This window comes from Pteropus alecto, unplaced genomic scaffold (assembly GCF_000325575.1).
Source record: "Pteropus alecto unplaced genomic scaffold, ASM32557v1 scaffold92, whole genome shotgun sequence".
Taxonomy (NCBI): Eukaryota; Metazoa; Chordata; class Mammalia; order Chiroptera; family Pteropodidae; genus Pteropus; species Pteropus alecto.
The window spans coordinates 3,692,709-3,708,826 of record NW_006432447.1 but is presented as its reverse complement, the minus strand read 5'-3'; the positions used below and the strand labels follow the sequence as shown (position 1 = coordinate 3,708,826).

Here is a 16,118-nt window from a genome sequence, read left to right as displayed (position 1 = left end):
CGGCGCTCGGTTCCTCACGCTTAGAGGACAGATGTGCCTGCGGGTCGGAGCGCGCGGACCTGAGCGCCGGTGAAGCTTTTGGAAAGGGCAAGGCGGCGGCGACGAGATGCAAGCGGAGGAGCCCTGCGCCCCGGGAGTGCCCGGTGCCCCCGGTGCCCAGGGAAAGCAGCCCGCGCCGGGCCCTGACGCACGCCTGTCTAGCCAGCTGCTACCCGAGCTGTACACCTTTGTGGCGCGCGTGCTGTTCTACCTGGCGCCCGTCTACCTAGCCGGCTACCTGGGGCTCAGCATAACCTGGCTGCTGCTTGGCGCCCTGCTGTGGATGTGGTGGCGCAGAAACCGCCGCGGGAAGCTCGGGCGCCTGGCAGCCGCCTTCGAATTCCTGGACAACGAACGCCAGTTCATCAGTCGCGAGCTGCTGGGCCAGCACCTGCCTGCCTGGGTGAGCCGGGCTGAGCCGGGCGGGGGCCGGAGGTAGGGCGGATACCCTCGGAGGTTCGGAAGGAAGGAACCCTCAGTCCTCTGGGAAGCTGGGATGCTGAGACCCGAGGGATGGCGGGAGCCCGGCGACCCGCATACGGGGTCCCCCACCGCACCCGGCGCACAGACCCTGGGGGCAGTGTCGGTGCCCCTCACCGCCCCTCAGTCTCATCCCCACATCTGGGTCGCCTGCGCTGGGAGAAGGAACCCAGGTTTCCTTTAAGGGCCCAGAGCCTGGGAGAAAAGTTACGGGAGGGGCCACACCCAGGAGAAAGACAAGGGCGTCTGGGACTCTTGCAAAGTTACTCCGGAGGAAAGCAGAGGGCATTCCTTCCACGCGCCTGTTGATTCAAAGAAAGAACGCAGAGCGCAACACTGATCGACTAAGACAATGACATATACTACAGACAAGCATCCTTCAGCAGCAGAGGTTGGGACAGAGGTTGGGGATGGGGCTCAGGGGCAGGGGAGAGGACCGTAGCGCTGGTTCATCCGCAGCGCTGGCTCACGGGCTTCTCTCCCTCCCTCTGCCTGGTAGAGATGCTCCGACTTGTCCAGACACACACAGATACTCATACACACATGCACACTCACACACCCTCAATCACACACTCACACTCAGTCTACAGCTACAAAACTCATCTCCTGGTGTGGAATGGCCTGGACTAAGGTTTCTCAAAGCTAATGGTGCTGAGAATTGCCTGGCCCTCTTAACAAAAACAAGTTCTGGGCCCCACCTCACAACTCCCCAAAGGGAGGAGGCACCCTGGGGAACCTTAGGATCAGGTGAGTTTGGGAAACACTAGCAAGAGTTTTTATACTGTGTTCAGTACAAGGTTTGGTCTGTGGCAGACCTACCCCTCTGGGTGCTGGGGGCTCCAGGCTTCTCTAATTCCTTCTAGATATACTCAGGCCCACAAGGGGAGATGTTCACTGGCTACCAGGCCCCTCAGCTCCTCTAGCGTGAGGACTGTACCCTAAAATCCAACCAGGCCATAGGTTCCTTACACCTGTGCATGATGATAGCATTTGAAGTAAGGTGGTAAGAAAATATTAGAAAGGCCTATTTATATGTGTGTGTGAGAGAAATAAATTACACCTACTATATTATTTTGCCAAGGCTACCATAAAGTATCACAGATTGGGTGACTTTTCAACAGAAATTTATGAAGATCAAGGTGTTGAGAAGGTTGGTTTCTTTTGAAGTCTCATTTCTGGCTTATAGATGGCTGTCTTCCCCCTGAGTCTTCACTTGGTCTTCCCTCTGTACATATCTGTGTCCAAATTTTCTCTTCTTATAAGGTCACCAGTCAGATTAGATTAGGGCCCACCTTAATTGCCTCATTTTAACTTAATCACCTCTTTAGAGTCTTTATAGACTATTTCCAAATACAGTCACATTTTAAGGTACTAGGGATTAGGACTTCAACATATGAATGTTGGGAGATGCAATTCAGCCTATAACACTTTATGTATGGATTGACGGTAAAGCTTTGTAAATAGGTTTATGTATATTGGGAATAAGGGGGGCAAATACTTTTACTGCTAAGCATGCACAGTATAAAAGCACAGTGACCGCTTTCCCAGGGCAGCAGCTATGGGGTGAGTGTTTGGGATCCGTCTCCTACAGAACTTGGTCATCCTGGTTGTTCTATGGGGGTTCATGATCCTAAAAGGTGTGGACCCAGAGAGGAGGCCTGAACCTGTCCATATTCCTTGCTCACTGTTGAGGGAGCCTAAGCTGCCTGTCAAACCTCTGTTGTGACCCCCATGGCAGCCTCTGCCCAAGAGAGTTGACCGATGAGGCCTCATCATGGGTCACCTCCCCTTCTGCCTTTTCTTATATTAGAGAGGCCTCTAGACCCGGCTGTATGCAAAAGCAGTGTTTCTGAAATTAGAGCAAGAATCAGATCCTGTAGTGTTATTGACACTCCCTCCCCTCCCCCATCCCTCTGCACACGAACACCATAGAAATTGTTCTGGCTTTTCTTGAGAGGACCCCAGGACTATATGAACCCAGCCAACAGGGTGCTCAGCCTGATAGGTAAGCAGAACACAAGGAGGTACCTCCTGGGTTTTCACTCCATAAACCATACCCCAGGCCTCACTCAGCCAGATGTTGGGACACACAGCGGAAGGTGATGGTGTCTCTCCTTCTAAGAGGGTAGTGTGGGGCAGGAGGCAGATGCATAATAGGTGACTGCTACAGAGGTCTCGGGGAAGCTGGAGATGGGAGTCTGACCAGGGCCCAGTCAGAGGACACAGCCTTGGAGTGAAGGACTCCCCACTTTGTTTCCATACCAGATTGTCCCCAGACCACATAGACTCCTGCTTTCTTGGCGGAGTCCTAGGAAGGCCTGGCCTCCACCTGCACTCTCCAGACTCTCCTGACCGGCTTGGAGGGCCAGAGCCTGGATAACCTTTTAGACTGAGTCAGTGGTGCTGCAAAGGGCATCCAAGCAGAAAGAGGCTTGTGAGCACAGAATAGAGATGTGGCATGGCCAGTATATGAGGGAGCCTGGTGTGGTTTGGCCTGGCTGAAGTGTGTGGTAGGGGCTGAGGGACAGGGGCCAAATAGAGGCAGACTTGATAGAAGTCGGGCCTATTCTGAAGGCTACCAGGAGCCTGTAGAGGTTTTGGAAAGATTCTGTAAGACACAGCATGGAGGGAGGAGTGAAGCTGGAAGAGAGAGACCAGTTGAGAAATTGATTTAAGCCAAGAGGCTAGTGGTGGGGCCCAAGAAGAGGGGATGAGAAGTGTGCAGTGTGGGACTCTAGGTGCTTGGTGGCCTCTAGATTGGGGAAGACGAGGGATCCAGGGGTCTTCCAGGGCACCTTCTGATTTGGGGAGCTGGGCGCCTATTACTGACTAGGTTTAGGAATCCAGACTAAGAAGCAGGTCTGGGGAGGTTGATCTTCTGTGTGAACACCTGTGAAGAACATGCAAATAGATTTAAAGATTTGTCTCATGAAGGTTTACAAGCCCAGGGGTGATGTGGAAAATCTGGAACTTACACAATTGAATATTCTTCTCCCATCCTTTTTCTGCCTCCCAAGGAACACATACTGTTTAAAAAGACAAAGATAGATGTGGTTCTGGGTGTGGTAAGGACAGCGTGACACTCGCCCACAATTTTGGAGCACGGGTGTCTTTATCCTTGCATGTGGACCTTTCAGCATGCCTTCTTTATTTTGAGAACCGATTTCCTTGTATGAAAGTGGGATTGATGGTTTATGACCTCCTTTGATATCAGAAATATTTTTTACAAATTAACAGATAGCAAACCAATAGTCAGAGAAAGTTTGAAGAAAAGTTGAGCCTCATATGTAGCTACCACACTCAGGCCTCACATAGTCATGAAAATCGGCTCCTGTAGAGCAGCACCCAGTGAGCGAGGGTGGGTCTCCGGCTCACCTGCTGCTTGTTAAGCTGTGTGCTGCTTGGAAAGCACATCTCATTCTGATTTGCACCAAGCTCCTGTGCAGCGGTGGAGGCCAAGGCCAGGCTGAGCTGGAGCGGAGATGCCACCACTCTCCCCAGCCAGGCCTTGGTGATCAGTTAGTTCTCAATCAGGCAGACTTCTTGCCCCATTAGATGCCTCGACACATTGGTCCAAGCTGCTGCCTCTAGGTGATCCTAGAAATTGCTTTCATTTGTTGGGTCTCATTGTCCCCACCTGTAAAACCCTATAAAAGGAGGTTGCTTCTGGTCACACTTCAGATAGTCCTGCTCCTCTTCTGGTCCCTTCCATGGAAGATACAGCTCGAAGAAGAGATTCTTCTGCTTTCAAAGGGGTCATGAGTGAATAACCTGTGGATCTCCTTGTGGATGTGGCCTGGCCACATGGAGAAAAGGCAGCTCATGCTCTGAACAGAAGAACGGCTGCCACGTTTACACGTGAGTGTTCCTTGCACACAGTTTTTAGGTATATTTTCGAAGGTATTAAGAGCCCCTTCAGTCATCCCTCCCTGCCAAGGCTGGGGACTGTGGGGACAGCACAGTAACAACATAGAGCTCTTGACGCTATAGAGCTGGTGGAACCACAGCTCACCGCTCATCTAGCTGCAGGCCTCCAAGGCTGTTTCCACACACAATTGTGGTGAGTCGAGTGTCTGAAAAGCTGCTTGTTCATAGCGAGGCACAAGTGAGGGCTCAGTGGGGGCCGTTGCTGTATTCTCGACTTCCCAGGCCTCCTCACTCTACATTTTCCTAATATGAAATTCATTCCCAAGTGTCTGGGCAGCAAACTTGTCTTTCTGAAGCAGGATGACCACAGGGGGTGGAGCAAGTAGGAGGGATGTGTGGAGACTCCATCCTGTGGCCCCGGCTCTGCCGGGCACGGTCTTGTGAGTTCGCGGAATTCCAGCTACCGTGCTCCAGAAACCACTTCCTTTCCGATCTTCTGCGCCACTCCTCCATGCTCTGAGCGCAAGACCCTCCTGGGGATAACCCGTGTTGCTGCATTGCCTTTTACCTCTTGGAAGCCCTGCAGGTCGCACTCCTGGGTTCGTGCTCTGGGTGGCCCTTCGCTGCTTTTTGCGTTGATGGTTATTCATCAAGCCCTTGACCAGTGCTCAGGTGGCTGATTGGTTTGTCAGATATTTGTTTAGGCTCTGGCACAAGTGGCCTGATGTGAGAAGGAAAGCTTGGTGAGAGCCTCACCTGGCTCCAGCTCCAGATCAAGTGAGAGGTGTTAGAGGATGAGGGCCTGAAACTGGGTGGAGAAGGGAAGAGATTGTCAGAAAGCCTTGCATTTTGTCTGTGGTCTCGGTCTGGCCGGGCTAGTTCTCCTGCCAGTGGACAGCAATCAGTGGGCAGCCTTGTTAGGAACAGTTAACCCTTGTGTATCTGCTGGCGTAGGGGTACTGATGTAATGAGATGGCAGATCTGGACTTGGAGTCTCGGCTCATTCACTTGGGGACCTTGAGAAGGTTCCTTGTCTTCTCTGGGTCCCTCATTCCTCTCAGGAAATAACAAGGTATTTGGAGATGTCCTACAACCTTTTTAGCTGCATTGATTAAGCAGCCCCCAGTTGGCTTTCCTCTTGTGCCCCCTGACCACAGGACCCTGTTCCCCAACCTTTCTTTCCTACCTACCACCTAACTGGGTGTGACCGGGAGAATGCCCCCTGAAAGGTGAACCATTACCCCAAAGCAGTGAGCACGCCAAGGCTCGCAGCAGCATCCCTGGGATGCTAGTCCCCTGGGATGGTCCCCTCTAAGACTCCATGCCAGCCATTCAGGCTGACAACCAGGGCTGGGTGCTTTGCTTTCCTGGAATGAGAGACATTCCTTTTGTGGGTGGAGCCACAATCCTCTAGGGCCCAGGCTCTTACCGTCTGTCTTGTACTGATAATTTGTTAATTAGGGGAAGTAAATGCATTGACAGTTGTAAGCTAGTCTGGGTACTCTCAGATTAAGTCACAAAGCTCAATTCTTGGAGGCAGTGTGTGGAACCTAGTTTTAAATATCAGGACTGGTTGCAGGCCACTTGAAATTGGGGGACTTCCTACTCATGAGGTTTTAGTCACGTCCCTTGGGTCTCTGCCCCATGTCTTAGTGATGCTTCATGGACTTATAATGTCTGGGCCAGGATTGGGTAATAGAGGGACAGAATGTAGGCCTCCCTCCCTTCCTCCAAGCCCAGCACAGGGATCTTAGGCATCCTTTACTCAGTTGGCAAACATCTACCGAGGACTTGCAGTGTGTCGGTCACAGTGCCGCAGGCTGGTGCACAACATGAGGGACATGTGGTACCTGCCCTCAAGGAACTCCCAGGCTAGATGAGGGTTCAGAACCTTGAGAACAACCTTTTCTGAGATTTTTGATCTTGGGGTGATCAGTGCTACAAGGAGGCAGTGCAAGGTTCTGAGAACGCCTGGGGGAGGAGATCTACCCCAGGCAGGAAGTGGTCTCGGTAGCTTCCTTAGAGGAAGTGGCACTTTGGTGTTGCTGACTGTGGTAAGTAAGGGTTGAGGCACACTGGGCCCAAAACATTTGGTCACTTGAACTCATCAGATTCTGGACAATAATTTCTGATAACCAAACCCACATGAGACTGCCCGTTGCTTAATTTACAAGGAGCTGAATCTTTCTGGGATAGGCGTGCCCACAGCAGCCGTTTCTCCAAGCCAACTACCTGAGAACCTTGATAATTGAGAGGTCACCTGGTGGAGGAGGATCAAGGCCAAGAGTGAGACAGACGCTGTCCTTCTCTGTCGTGGCCCCCTCTTCAGTGGTCAGAAAGGTGTGGAGAGCTGATCACCAGCTTCCATTGGCCTCCTGGCCTAGAGCCGTGACAGCAGGCAGAGACGGCATCTCTGTGGGAATGTCCCCAGTGACTGGGGGAGCCACTAGGAGATGTAAGCTGCCCCTGATGGTTGTGAAGGCCACAACCCAGCCACACAGAGGAGCAGGGGACTGGGGCCTAGCCTCCCCTCTTCCCGCTTCCTTCATTCGGAGTCACTTCTCCTGGCAGAGTTCCAGGGATTTTTAAATCTCAGGAAACCTAAAGCTTATAGCCCGAAAGCATTCACCTGTGCTTGAGGAAAGTGATTTCCCTTTTCTTCCTCCTTCTACACTGCAAATAGTGAAGAGAACGTTACGATGTTTTCCCTGTGGGAACTATTAAAGGGACAAGAGGCCATTCTCTTTATACACCCTGTAATTTCAAGCCAAGGGTCTGAGACTTGGCACCTTCTGGCTGCAGTGGGAGTCAGAGCCCAGGTCCTGATAGCCCACTCTGTGGGAACGCAGGGCGGCTGCTCCTGCCCAAGAAGTTGCTTCCCAGCGTGCCGAGAGTCGTGAGTCCTCAAAACGCCCAGTAAAAAGCCAAGGAAACTTCTCCAGGATGTAGGATGTTTCGAGACCCCAGAGTTGCATCCTTCCTTTGCCCATGTGTGTTTACTTTTTTTTTAAGGAACTGGTTATAAACTGGTTAAAAATCTGGTTTTTCAGGTTATAAAAGTAAAACTATTCCCATGATAGAATATTTGGAAATGGCCTAAAAGTAAGAATTAAAATAAGAATTTACGGTCCCTCCACCCAAAGAGACATCATTACGTTTGGGTGTACTTCCTCTGTGTAGAAGGTATATGTGAAAGCCGTTTTATAAAAATCTGGTACTTTTTTTTTTTCCTTTTTTTTTTTTGAATTTTCTTAACGTTATATTACATTCTCCAAAAGCATGTTTAAGGATTATGATATCCTTAATATGAATATACCATAAGTTTCTTAGCTATTTCTCTAATACTGATTATTTCATTATTTCCTATTCACATGGCTAGCTGAGGTGGGTGGAGTTTCCTATGTCTGGACCATCTCCTAATCTGCCAGTCTGGCTGCCTTGCCTCTTCAAGTCCAAGCTCAGACACCTGCTCTACGGCCGTTCTCCTCAGGCTCCCACAGTACCCTGAGCCTGTCTCTGTTACTCCACTTCCCATGCTGATTTGCACCCATTTTTATGTCTGACTTTTCCTCTAGATCGAATGCTTTTTTTAAGGCAAGACATGTTTTTTGTTCATCTCTGCACCCTCTGCTCCTCACTCAATACCCAGTACCTAATAGGCTCTCAGTAAAAATTATCGCATGAATGCTAAAGTGAATGTCTGTATACAATCCTTAGTCCATGTTTCTCAAGTTCCTTACTATAGATTTCTACACGTTAAACTGATACGTCAAAGCTTATGAACATTTTAAAGACTCTTGTTCCTACTTCACTGTGGCCTTATCAGCATTGAAAATTACTTTTTTTTTTTTTGCCTTTTTACTAGTTCGATATGCCTGAGGGTAAGTTTTTTAACTGGTAGGCATGACCAAACTGGATCATGGAACTCTCTGACAACTTAACCGTTACACTCAGTTCTCCTTGAAAAAAAATGATTCTATGGATAGCTCAAGGCAGTCCCTGTCTGCTGCAAGCCCTTATTCCTCAGCAAAGGCTGACAGGTACCTGTCCTTGTCACTGACGAATGCCTTTGTGGTTTTATCTGCTCAGTTGTCCTTTAGCTGGGTCCTGCTGACTTAGGCCATTTTGCAGGCTGAGCATGTTATGGATTCCAGAACAAAGCTAGCCAGAGTTTCCAGTCGGAAAATCAACGATTCCCCTTAAAGCACTTTGAGCAGAGTAATTTTAAACAGAAGAGTGGGCAGATTTAAAAGCAATTTTTATGGTTGAATGTTTACCTCTCAAGAACAGAGGGTGAGTAGAAGGGACGAAGGCTGTGCATCAGGAGAAAAGTGAATGAAATCAAGGGACCGTGTTTTGGTAGAGGAGGAACCCCTGAATAGGCACCCCTGGGCAGGCCCTCAGAAAGATAGGAGCTGGCCCGAAGTCCAGTATGGCCTCCTGTGTAGGACGTCCCCACAGGGCATGCGGAATGCGGGGTTTGGTATCTTGTCTGAGCCTGGGCGAGGGGTGGTGGGGCGGGGTGGCAACATCTGTCTGAGTCAGCAGGTGTGTGTAAGACTGCCCTTTAGAGCAGAGAAGAGCCATGAGGCTTTTTTTCCTCCAGCAAAGAAGGTGTGTGTCTTTGTGTGTATGTGTGATTTGTGGATATATCTCTGTAGTTCTGGACGTGTGTGTCCGTGTCTATGTGTACATGTGTCTTTGTGTGTATATCTTCGTGTGTATGTTTCTGTGTCTGTGTATCTCTGTATGTCTCTGTATGGCTACTCTGACAGGAGGAGGTACTGTTCCTTTGAGGGGTGAGCAGGATTCACCTAGTGACAGATGGGCCCTTTAAGTGAAGCTCTCCAGTTCTTTGCCTCCTAGGAGGGTATGGGGACCAGAAACTCCTGGACAGGCCTCCCACCGCAACCCCAGCCCATCTGTGGGCCTTGCCTGGGCCCCCGCCCTGCTGGGCTATAACCATCTCTCTGGCTCCATTTCCTCACTGCTATGGAATCATTTTTCCTAAAAGGGTGAGAAATAAAGCACATAACCACCTAAAGATGGAGCATTGATGAGGGCCTCCTTGGTGGCCTCTGCTAGCCTGGAACTCTGACTTAGACTTGATTTTGGTTTACAATCTGTCTCTCCTTTCTGAGTGCTCATTACTGCCACTTCTGTGGCGATGTCTGCAAATGCTGTCATTAAAATATTATCCCAGTTTGCCTGGGAAGCTTGGGCCCAAGTACACTAACAGCAAGAGGTGTGTGAGCTTAGGGAGGCCTCAGATGAGGGTTGAAGCTCTATTTAAACTTCTCCAAGGGGGACTGCAGGGTGAATAGCGGACATCTAAGATCTGGTGACTTGACCATGGGCCTGGGAACTTAGCAATTTTCCAGGCCTGCTTTGAGGAAATGATCATCCCTGTAATATATCAATCAGAATACTATTCACGTTTCTGTGGGGAGGGACCTTTCTATAAGTGCTGAGTTTGTCTCCATTTAGAAGTGGATTCGTGTCCATTATCTTTCGGTTATAGATCTGAGCAGCACAGGAATTAACAGCCTCATTTCTTTCAGTCATGAGAAACCTGAAGGAAGTGAGTCAGGACGAGACCCTGCTCCTCCAGCCCCCTAGCTGCACTCCTACTGTGGTTGCCTGTCTGCAGAAAGCAGGCATGGGTGGGAGTGGCTTCATTCTTAGGGGAAAAGACTATGCCCAGAGAGTCAGGCGGAATCCCAACATTGTGTTTTTCACCTGCAAATGACATTCCCTTCATAAAAGAATTGAAGTCTGTAGGTCACTGGTAAGAATTCGGTGTTCTTCCAGGAGTGACAGCTGGTGACACATGCTGTGACTTTGGATCCCTAGTCCGGAACCCCAGGGCACACAGGAGCCACCTGCTCGCAGGGCCAAAGCAGGTCCTCCAACTGGAGCCCTGGGTACTCCTCCTTCTACACCCTCCACTACCACAAACGAAACAGCCTGGGGAGCTTGTTAAAGATGAACGTTTTGAGGCCCTGCCCAGTCCTCTTAAATCACGTGCTTCAAGGCCCTGACTAGGAATCCACGTTTTAACTGAGCTCTCCAGGTGGTGTTTTGTATAGAAAAGTTCGAGAACCACTGCCTGAGTCCAGCCCTTTGCATTGCCGGGCGGTGTGGTGTCTCCACCCTAGCTGGTCCCAGATACTCCCAGCCTCATGGGGAGTTGGAACAAAAGCTCAGTGACTTTCGGACAGTCTGAGAGTGAGGCCACCTGTCTTCTTTTTCTGCCTTTCCTTTGTTTGCCTAGAGAGGAAAAGATACAAGACAGAGGTTCCGATTGGGTCTCTGCCACGCTGCCCTATGGAGCACCTGCCCCACCCCATGGGCAGAGTTTCTCCGAGCGCCTCACAGGCCCCGGGCCCGGCCTGTCTGGCTGTCTTTACCCGGGGGCACAGATCCCTCGGAGGAGGCCAGGGAAACAACAATCAGCTATGGTCCTTCCCCCGTGGCATCAACCACTTTCTCTGTGTTATCTCTCATTTTCTATTCTCCAGTTTCAGTGGTCTCCCAAAGTGCAGAACTGCAGGCACCGGGAGACTCGGTAGAGAATGTTCTGGCTTTGGGTCAGATAGAAATGGATATACAGCCCAGGTGACCTTGTTCTTGGCATGTACCTCAGGTCAAAGGTGTCAAAGTGTTTGTACCTCCAGGGCCTGTAGAACTTCCAACAGTTGCCACTTCTGGAGCATTTACTCTGAGCCAGGATGAGTACTGAGCACCTTACATGCATAGTCTCATTTCGTCTTCTCAGGAACTCTGTGTAGTGGGCAGTACTGTACCCATCTTGTGGATGGGAAAACTGAGGTTAACAAAGGTGGAATTTTAAATACACAAGGAGTAGGTTAATAAAACACTAAGAAATGGACTTCAAATCCCGAAGGTGGAGGATGGGGAAAGGAAATGGATGAGAAAAAGATTTAAAGTCTGTTCTCAAATCATATGCAGGTGAGAAGATCTGGGTTCTGGTCACCTGGGTGATCTTGGCAAGTGCATACTAGTTTCTGAACCTCTTATCTGTAAAATGGGGAAAATTGCATTTTCGCTGTCCACCTTATACAGCATGAGGAGGGTCAAATAAAGGCGTGTATGGAATGCCCTATGCAAGCTGTAAAGCATGGCCTACAAGTTCTCTGCTAAATTAGATTGTCTATCTGAGAGGAAAACCTAGTGGTATGTAGAGAAGAGGAGTGAGTAGGGTAGGGTGGAAAAGCACAGACAGACAGCCCTGGGTCTGGGTCTCGGCTCTGGCACTCCACAGCTGGCGGTGGTTGTAAGTGACCTCTCTGAGCCTCAGTTTCCTGATCTGTAAAATGGAGCTTGTTAACCTAAAAATAAATGTCCTTTCAAAATGGGAGGCAGCAAGCATTTATTTGAGATTAAAGAATAGCCATTTGGGAAGTATTGATTCAGGCAGAAGCTCAAATAATACTCCAACTAGGAGACAAAGGCAAAGGGTATTTACGAGAAAGGGAAAGGGGACCATCACATCTCCAGAAGGGAGGCGTTTCTATTGGTGCAGATGAGTTAACATAGTGACGAATTCTAAATGTTTTTAATTTTCATTCCAGTAGTCATAACATCTGCTTTCATGTTGTTATCTTTGCAAACAGTTTTTTGGTGAATAATGTTGTAGTCCCAGTCCAAAGGTGATTTTGCCCTGTTTTAAGATTCCAAAGGTTAGAGGCAAAAGACATGCAAAGCAGTTCCTCTGGGATGGCAGCTCTGGCTCAATTTATTTATTTATTTATTTCATGTCCTCCTTTCGATCAAGATCTTTCCTTGAAAGCATTGCTGATCGATTATTGGGAAAGAGCACTGATCAGTTATTAAAAGCACCGTTGGTCCTCTGTTGTTAGGATGGCTTATTTTGCGTATGCCATGTCATTATCGGTTTCTCATAGCCAGGAAGGCTTATTCCTAGTATATCATGTCCCACGTAGGAGGGAAAGTGGCTTTCCTTTTTCTTAGGTCACATTTGAGCAACAAGAGCACCAGAAAGAGAAAGGCTTAGACCGTCATTTTTCTTTAAGGGTAAACATTTTCTGTAGTTTCTTGTGGTTTCTCATGTGAAGTCTTATAGGCCTTCTCGATCCATTAATCTCAGAATGTTGAATAACTATTGTCAGGGTGGTGTCTTTATAATATCAAGATATTTTTAAAAATTACAAAGTTTTACAATAGCAAAATCTTCTGTAATAACAAATGCTAATTCCAATTTGAAGAGTAGATTTGAATTAAGAGGCAATAACTAAGGGCAGTCAGCTAAAGAAATTAAAGAACCATGAGGCATTGGTGGACACATATTTAATTATTTGGTTTGCCTAGATTTTATCTAGTTTTATCTTTATCAGAGGTATTTTATCCAAGAGGTATGAACGGTAGTAAACCCCACCCGTTCAGTTAGGTAATGGTCAAAAGGGATTTTATTGTCTAATATAACATGTAAGGGAATTTAAAGATTTCTCCTGGATGACTTTTGTTGTGGTGGTTATAATACCTGCTCAAGGAAAAAGGTTTTTTTTTCAAATCTGATAACTTCATTGGGGCTGACATCATCAGGCATTGAATATCCTTGACTATGTATGTGACCAGTTGCACGTTTTGACCTGTGAAGTAAGTTTAAAGATAATATCCAATGTTGAGTTATTTTTCTAGTCAGAAATTAAGGGGGGAAAGGAAACGAGAGCTATTATTAAGGGGGGGAGGAAATGAGAGCTATTATATTATCAGTGCTTGGCTTCTCATATTATTTGTGAGATAGGAAGGACCTAAAATAAAGAAAAAATTATAGATTATACCAGCCTGATTCAAAATCTTGGTTTAGTGGTGTTGACTGCTTGGCTTCTCATATTATTTGTGAGATAGGAAGGAATAAAGAAAAAATTATAGATTATACCAGCCTGGTTCAAAATCTTGGTTTAGTTGTCCACACAGATGTAGTCTTCACTTCCTAATAATTTAAAATGTCAAATCCTCTGTTAGTTTAGCAGTTCAGTTAGGTGTAAGAGCTTTCTTTAAATTAGGAACCATGAATCTAAGAGTCAACACTTTTAAATTTGGTTATACATGGATTAGTTGAGTACCTGAAATTTTGGAGGGATTCGATAGGAAAGAAAAGATAAATGCTTCAATTCTGTTTACGAAGGTATAACTTACCAAATTGTAGGTCATGGATAGCTTAGGAGAAGAAAAAGATATTTTATATCTGGAAAACAGGTAAAAACCCAGTAATATTTGATATAAAAAGTCATGAAAATTATAATTATCAGTTTATTTAGTCCCATGTTATTAATTGTTGTTGATCTTGATCTTTTTGTTCAGAGTAAAACAATAATAGTAAATGATAAAAGACTTAAAAATGACCATGGTAAAGATCTGGTGAGAGTTCACATATATCCATATAAATCATGTAATTGACTTAGCTTTCCATTCCATTCTTAGTTTGATCATATGTGAATTTTTCCTCAATGAACCTTTTGGAACTTTCACAAACCTTCTGCAACATGCACAAAACTTCTGTAATTTCCATACACCTTTTAGTATTTGTCCTACCTTTTCTTTCCTTATTTTGAAAGGATCACCCTACTCCAGGACGAAATTATTTTCCTTTTTTCTTCCTTTACAAAATAACAACAAAAAACTATGTTCTTTATATATTTCCTTATCAAAAAAGCACATTTCTTTTTCCCTCAACAAAAATGCGTCTTCACATTCCATACCTTCTTCTACTGAAAACATACATCCTGTTTCCCATTTAGTTATTTCATTTTATTCTTATTATTTTCTATAAAGACAAAACAAAACAAAACCATAGCTCCTTTACAAATTTTGGCAACAGAACTTATACAGTAGTCTCTATTTTAAAAAGGTCTTTTTTTCCTTCAGTCTTTGTGGGCAATATTTTGGTTGTTCCTGAGTGTTTACATTGCAAAGACATAAGATTTATAACTTTCAGAGACAGAAAAAGACTGTAAGTTGGGATTATACAAAGACATGTCAGAATTTTCAGAATTTTAGAACATTTATATTATACGTACATATCTATATAACTTTTTTTTTTATTTTACAATGCTTCCCATGTAATTTTAACATATAAAATAGGTCTGATTAGTTTAATGTCAAAGTTTGATCATGAAGAATATAGAAAAGATGAAAATAAAATATGGAATAAAAAAGGAATAAAGATATAACAGATTTAAAATAATATAAACAACTATATATCAGTACATTTGAAAACCTAGGTGAAGTAGATATATGTCTAGAAAAATATAAATGACTACACTGTTCTCTAAAGAACAGTAACTTACCACTTACCACTCACCACTCAAAAGCCTCAGGCTAAGATGGTTTTATAGGTAAGATACACTAAACTTTAAGGATCAGATAATTTCTATATTTACAAGTTATTTCAGAAAAAGAGGAGGATAAGGAAAGCTGTCTCATTCATTTTATGATTTATCGTGTAATCTTTATACCAAAACCAGATAGGACTTGTACAAGAACAAAAACCGTAGGTACCATTTTGACTCATGAGTGTATAAAACTCAGTGAAATATCAGGCTGATTAAGTATATTACATCAAGTGGTGTTGACCCCAGGAACTTGAGATAGTTCTGCTTTAAAAAGAAACCGGTTAAGTTGACCACATTCATGAATGAAAGGGGAAAAAATAACATGATAATCTCAATAGATATGAGAAAATATTGAGTATAGTTCAATACCCATTTATAATGAAAGCTCTTGGAAAGGTAGGAATTGAGAAGAACTTCCTCACTCTGGCAGAGGCTGTCCTCTAAAAATCTACAGCAAAAATCATGCTTAATGGAGAAACTTCCCTTTGAGGGTAGAAGATACAGGTGACCACTATCACCACTGCTGCCTGCCTAGTGAAGGACCAGAGGTCCCGGCCAATGAAGTCACACAAGAGAAACAAGGATAAAGACGGAGAGCAAAAGACGAAAATTACTATTTGGAGATTACAAACGTATGTAAATAATGAGAATCAATGAACAGTCAAACCAAGGAACTAGTAACAGATTTCAGTGAAGTCATCCCGAAAATGAAATTTCTAACAACCACAAATCCCACAAAGTCATCTAACAAAAAAGATACAGGACTTTAATAGAAAACAGTTTATGATCCTATGGGAATACGATCAAATGTGAACGAATAAAGGGAAATATTCTGTTTATGGATGCAAAACTTAATATTGTAACAATGTCAGTTCTCCCACAAATTATAAATTTTAAAATAGAACAATCAAAATTCCAGGGGTTTTTTTTTGAAGATCGACAAGATGATTCTAAGAGTCATATGGAAGTATAAACACCGATTTTCTAAATCAGTTTGAAAAAAGTAAAAAGAGGGACTCGTTCTACCCCAGGTGATATTGCAAAGCCATAATGATTAAAAAGCCTGGCACTGGCACAGGAACAGGCAAACAGATCATGGAGTTCAACACCGAGTGGAGAAACACACACTCGTGGCTGATTTATGAGTGAAGTAGCTTTACAAGTTAAGAGGAAAGATGAACTTCTTCCTTCTTTTTTTTTTTTGTATGTGATGTGAGAAAGTTGCCTTAGTGAGACTGTGGGAAGAAATGAAATTATATGCTTATCTTACCTGCTGTAAAAAAGTCCAGACAGATTGAAGACCTAAATGCAGAAGCTAAAATATAAAGCCAATAGATACAAACAGAATAACTT

The 16,118-nt window shown here is 45.5% G+C and overlaps 1 protein-coding gene across 1 annotated transcript in view; it reads left to right on the top strand.

Moving 5' to 3' along the window:
• Window positions 1–16,118, top strand: part of ESYT3 (extended synaptotagmin 3) — a 57,751-nt gene continuing 41,633 nt past the window's right edge. The window contains exon 1 of the mRNA XM_025043600.1: window positions 1–442. Coding sequence (XP_024899368.1) covers window positions 107–442 — 336 coding nt within the window. The 5' untranslated portion in view covers window positions 1–106. The remainder of the gene's footprint in view (window positions 443–16,118) is intronic.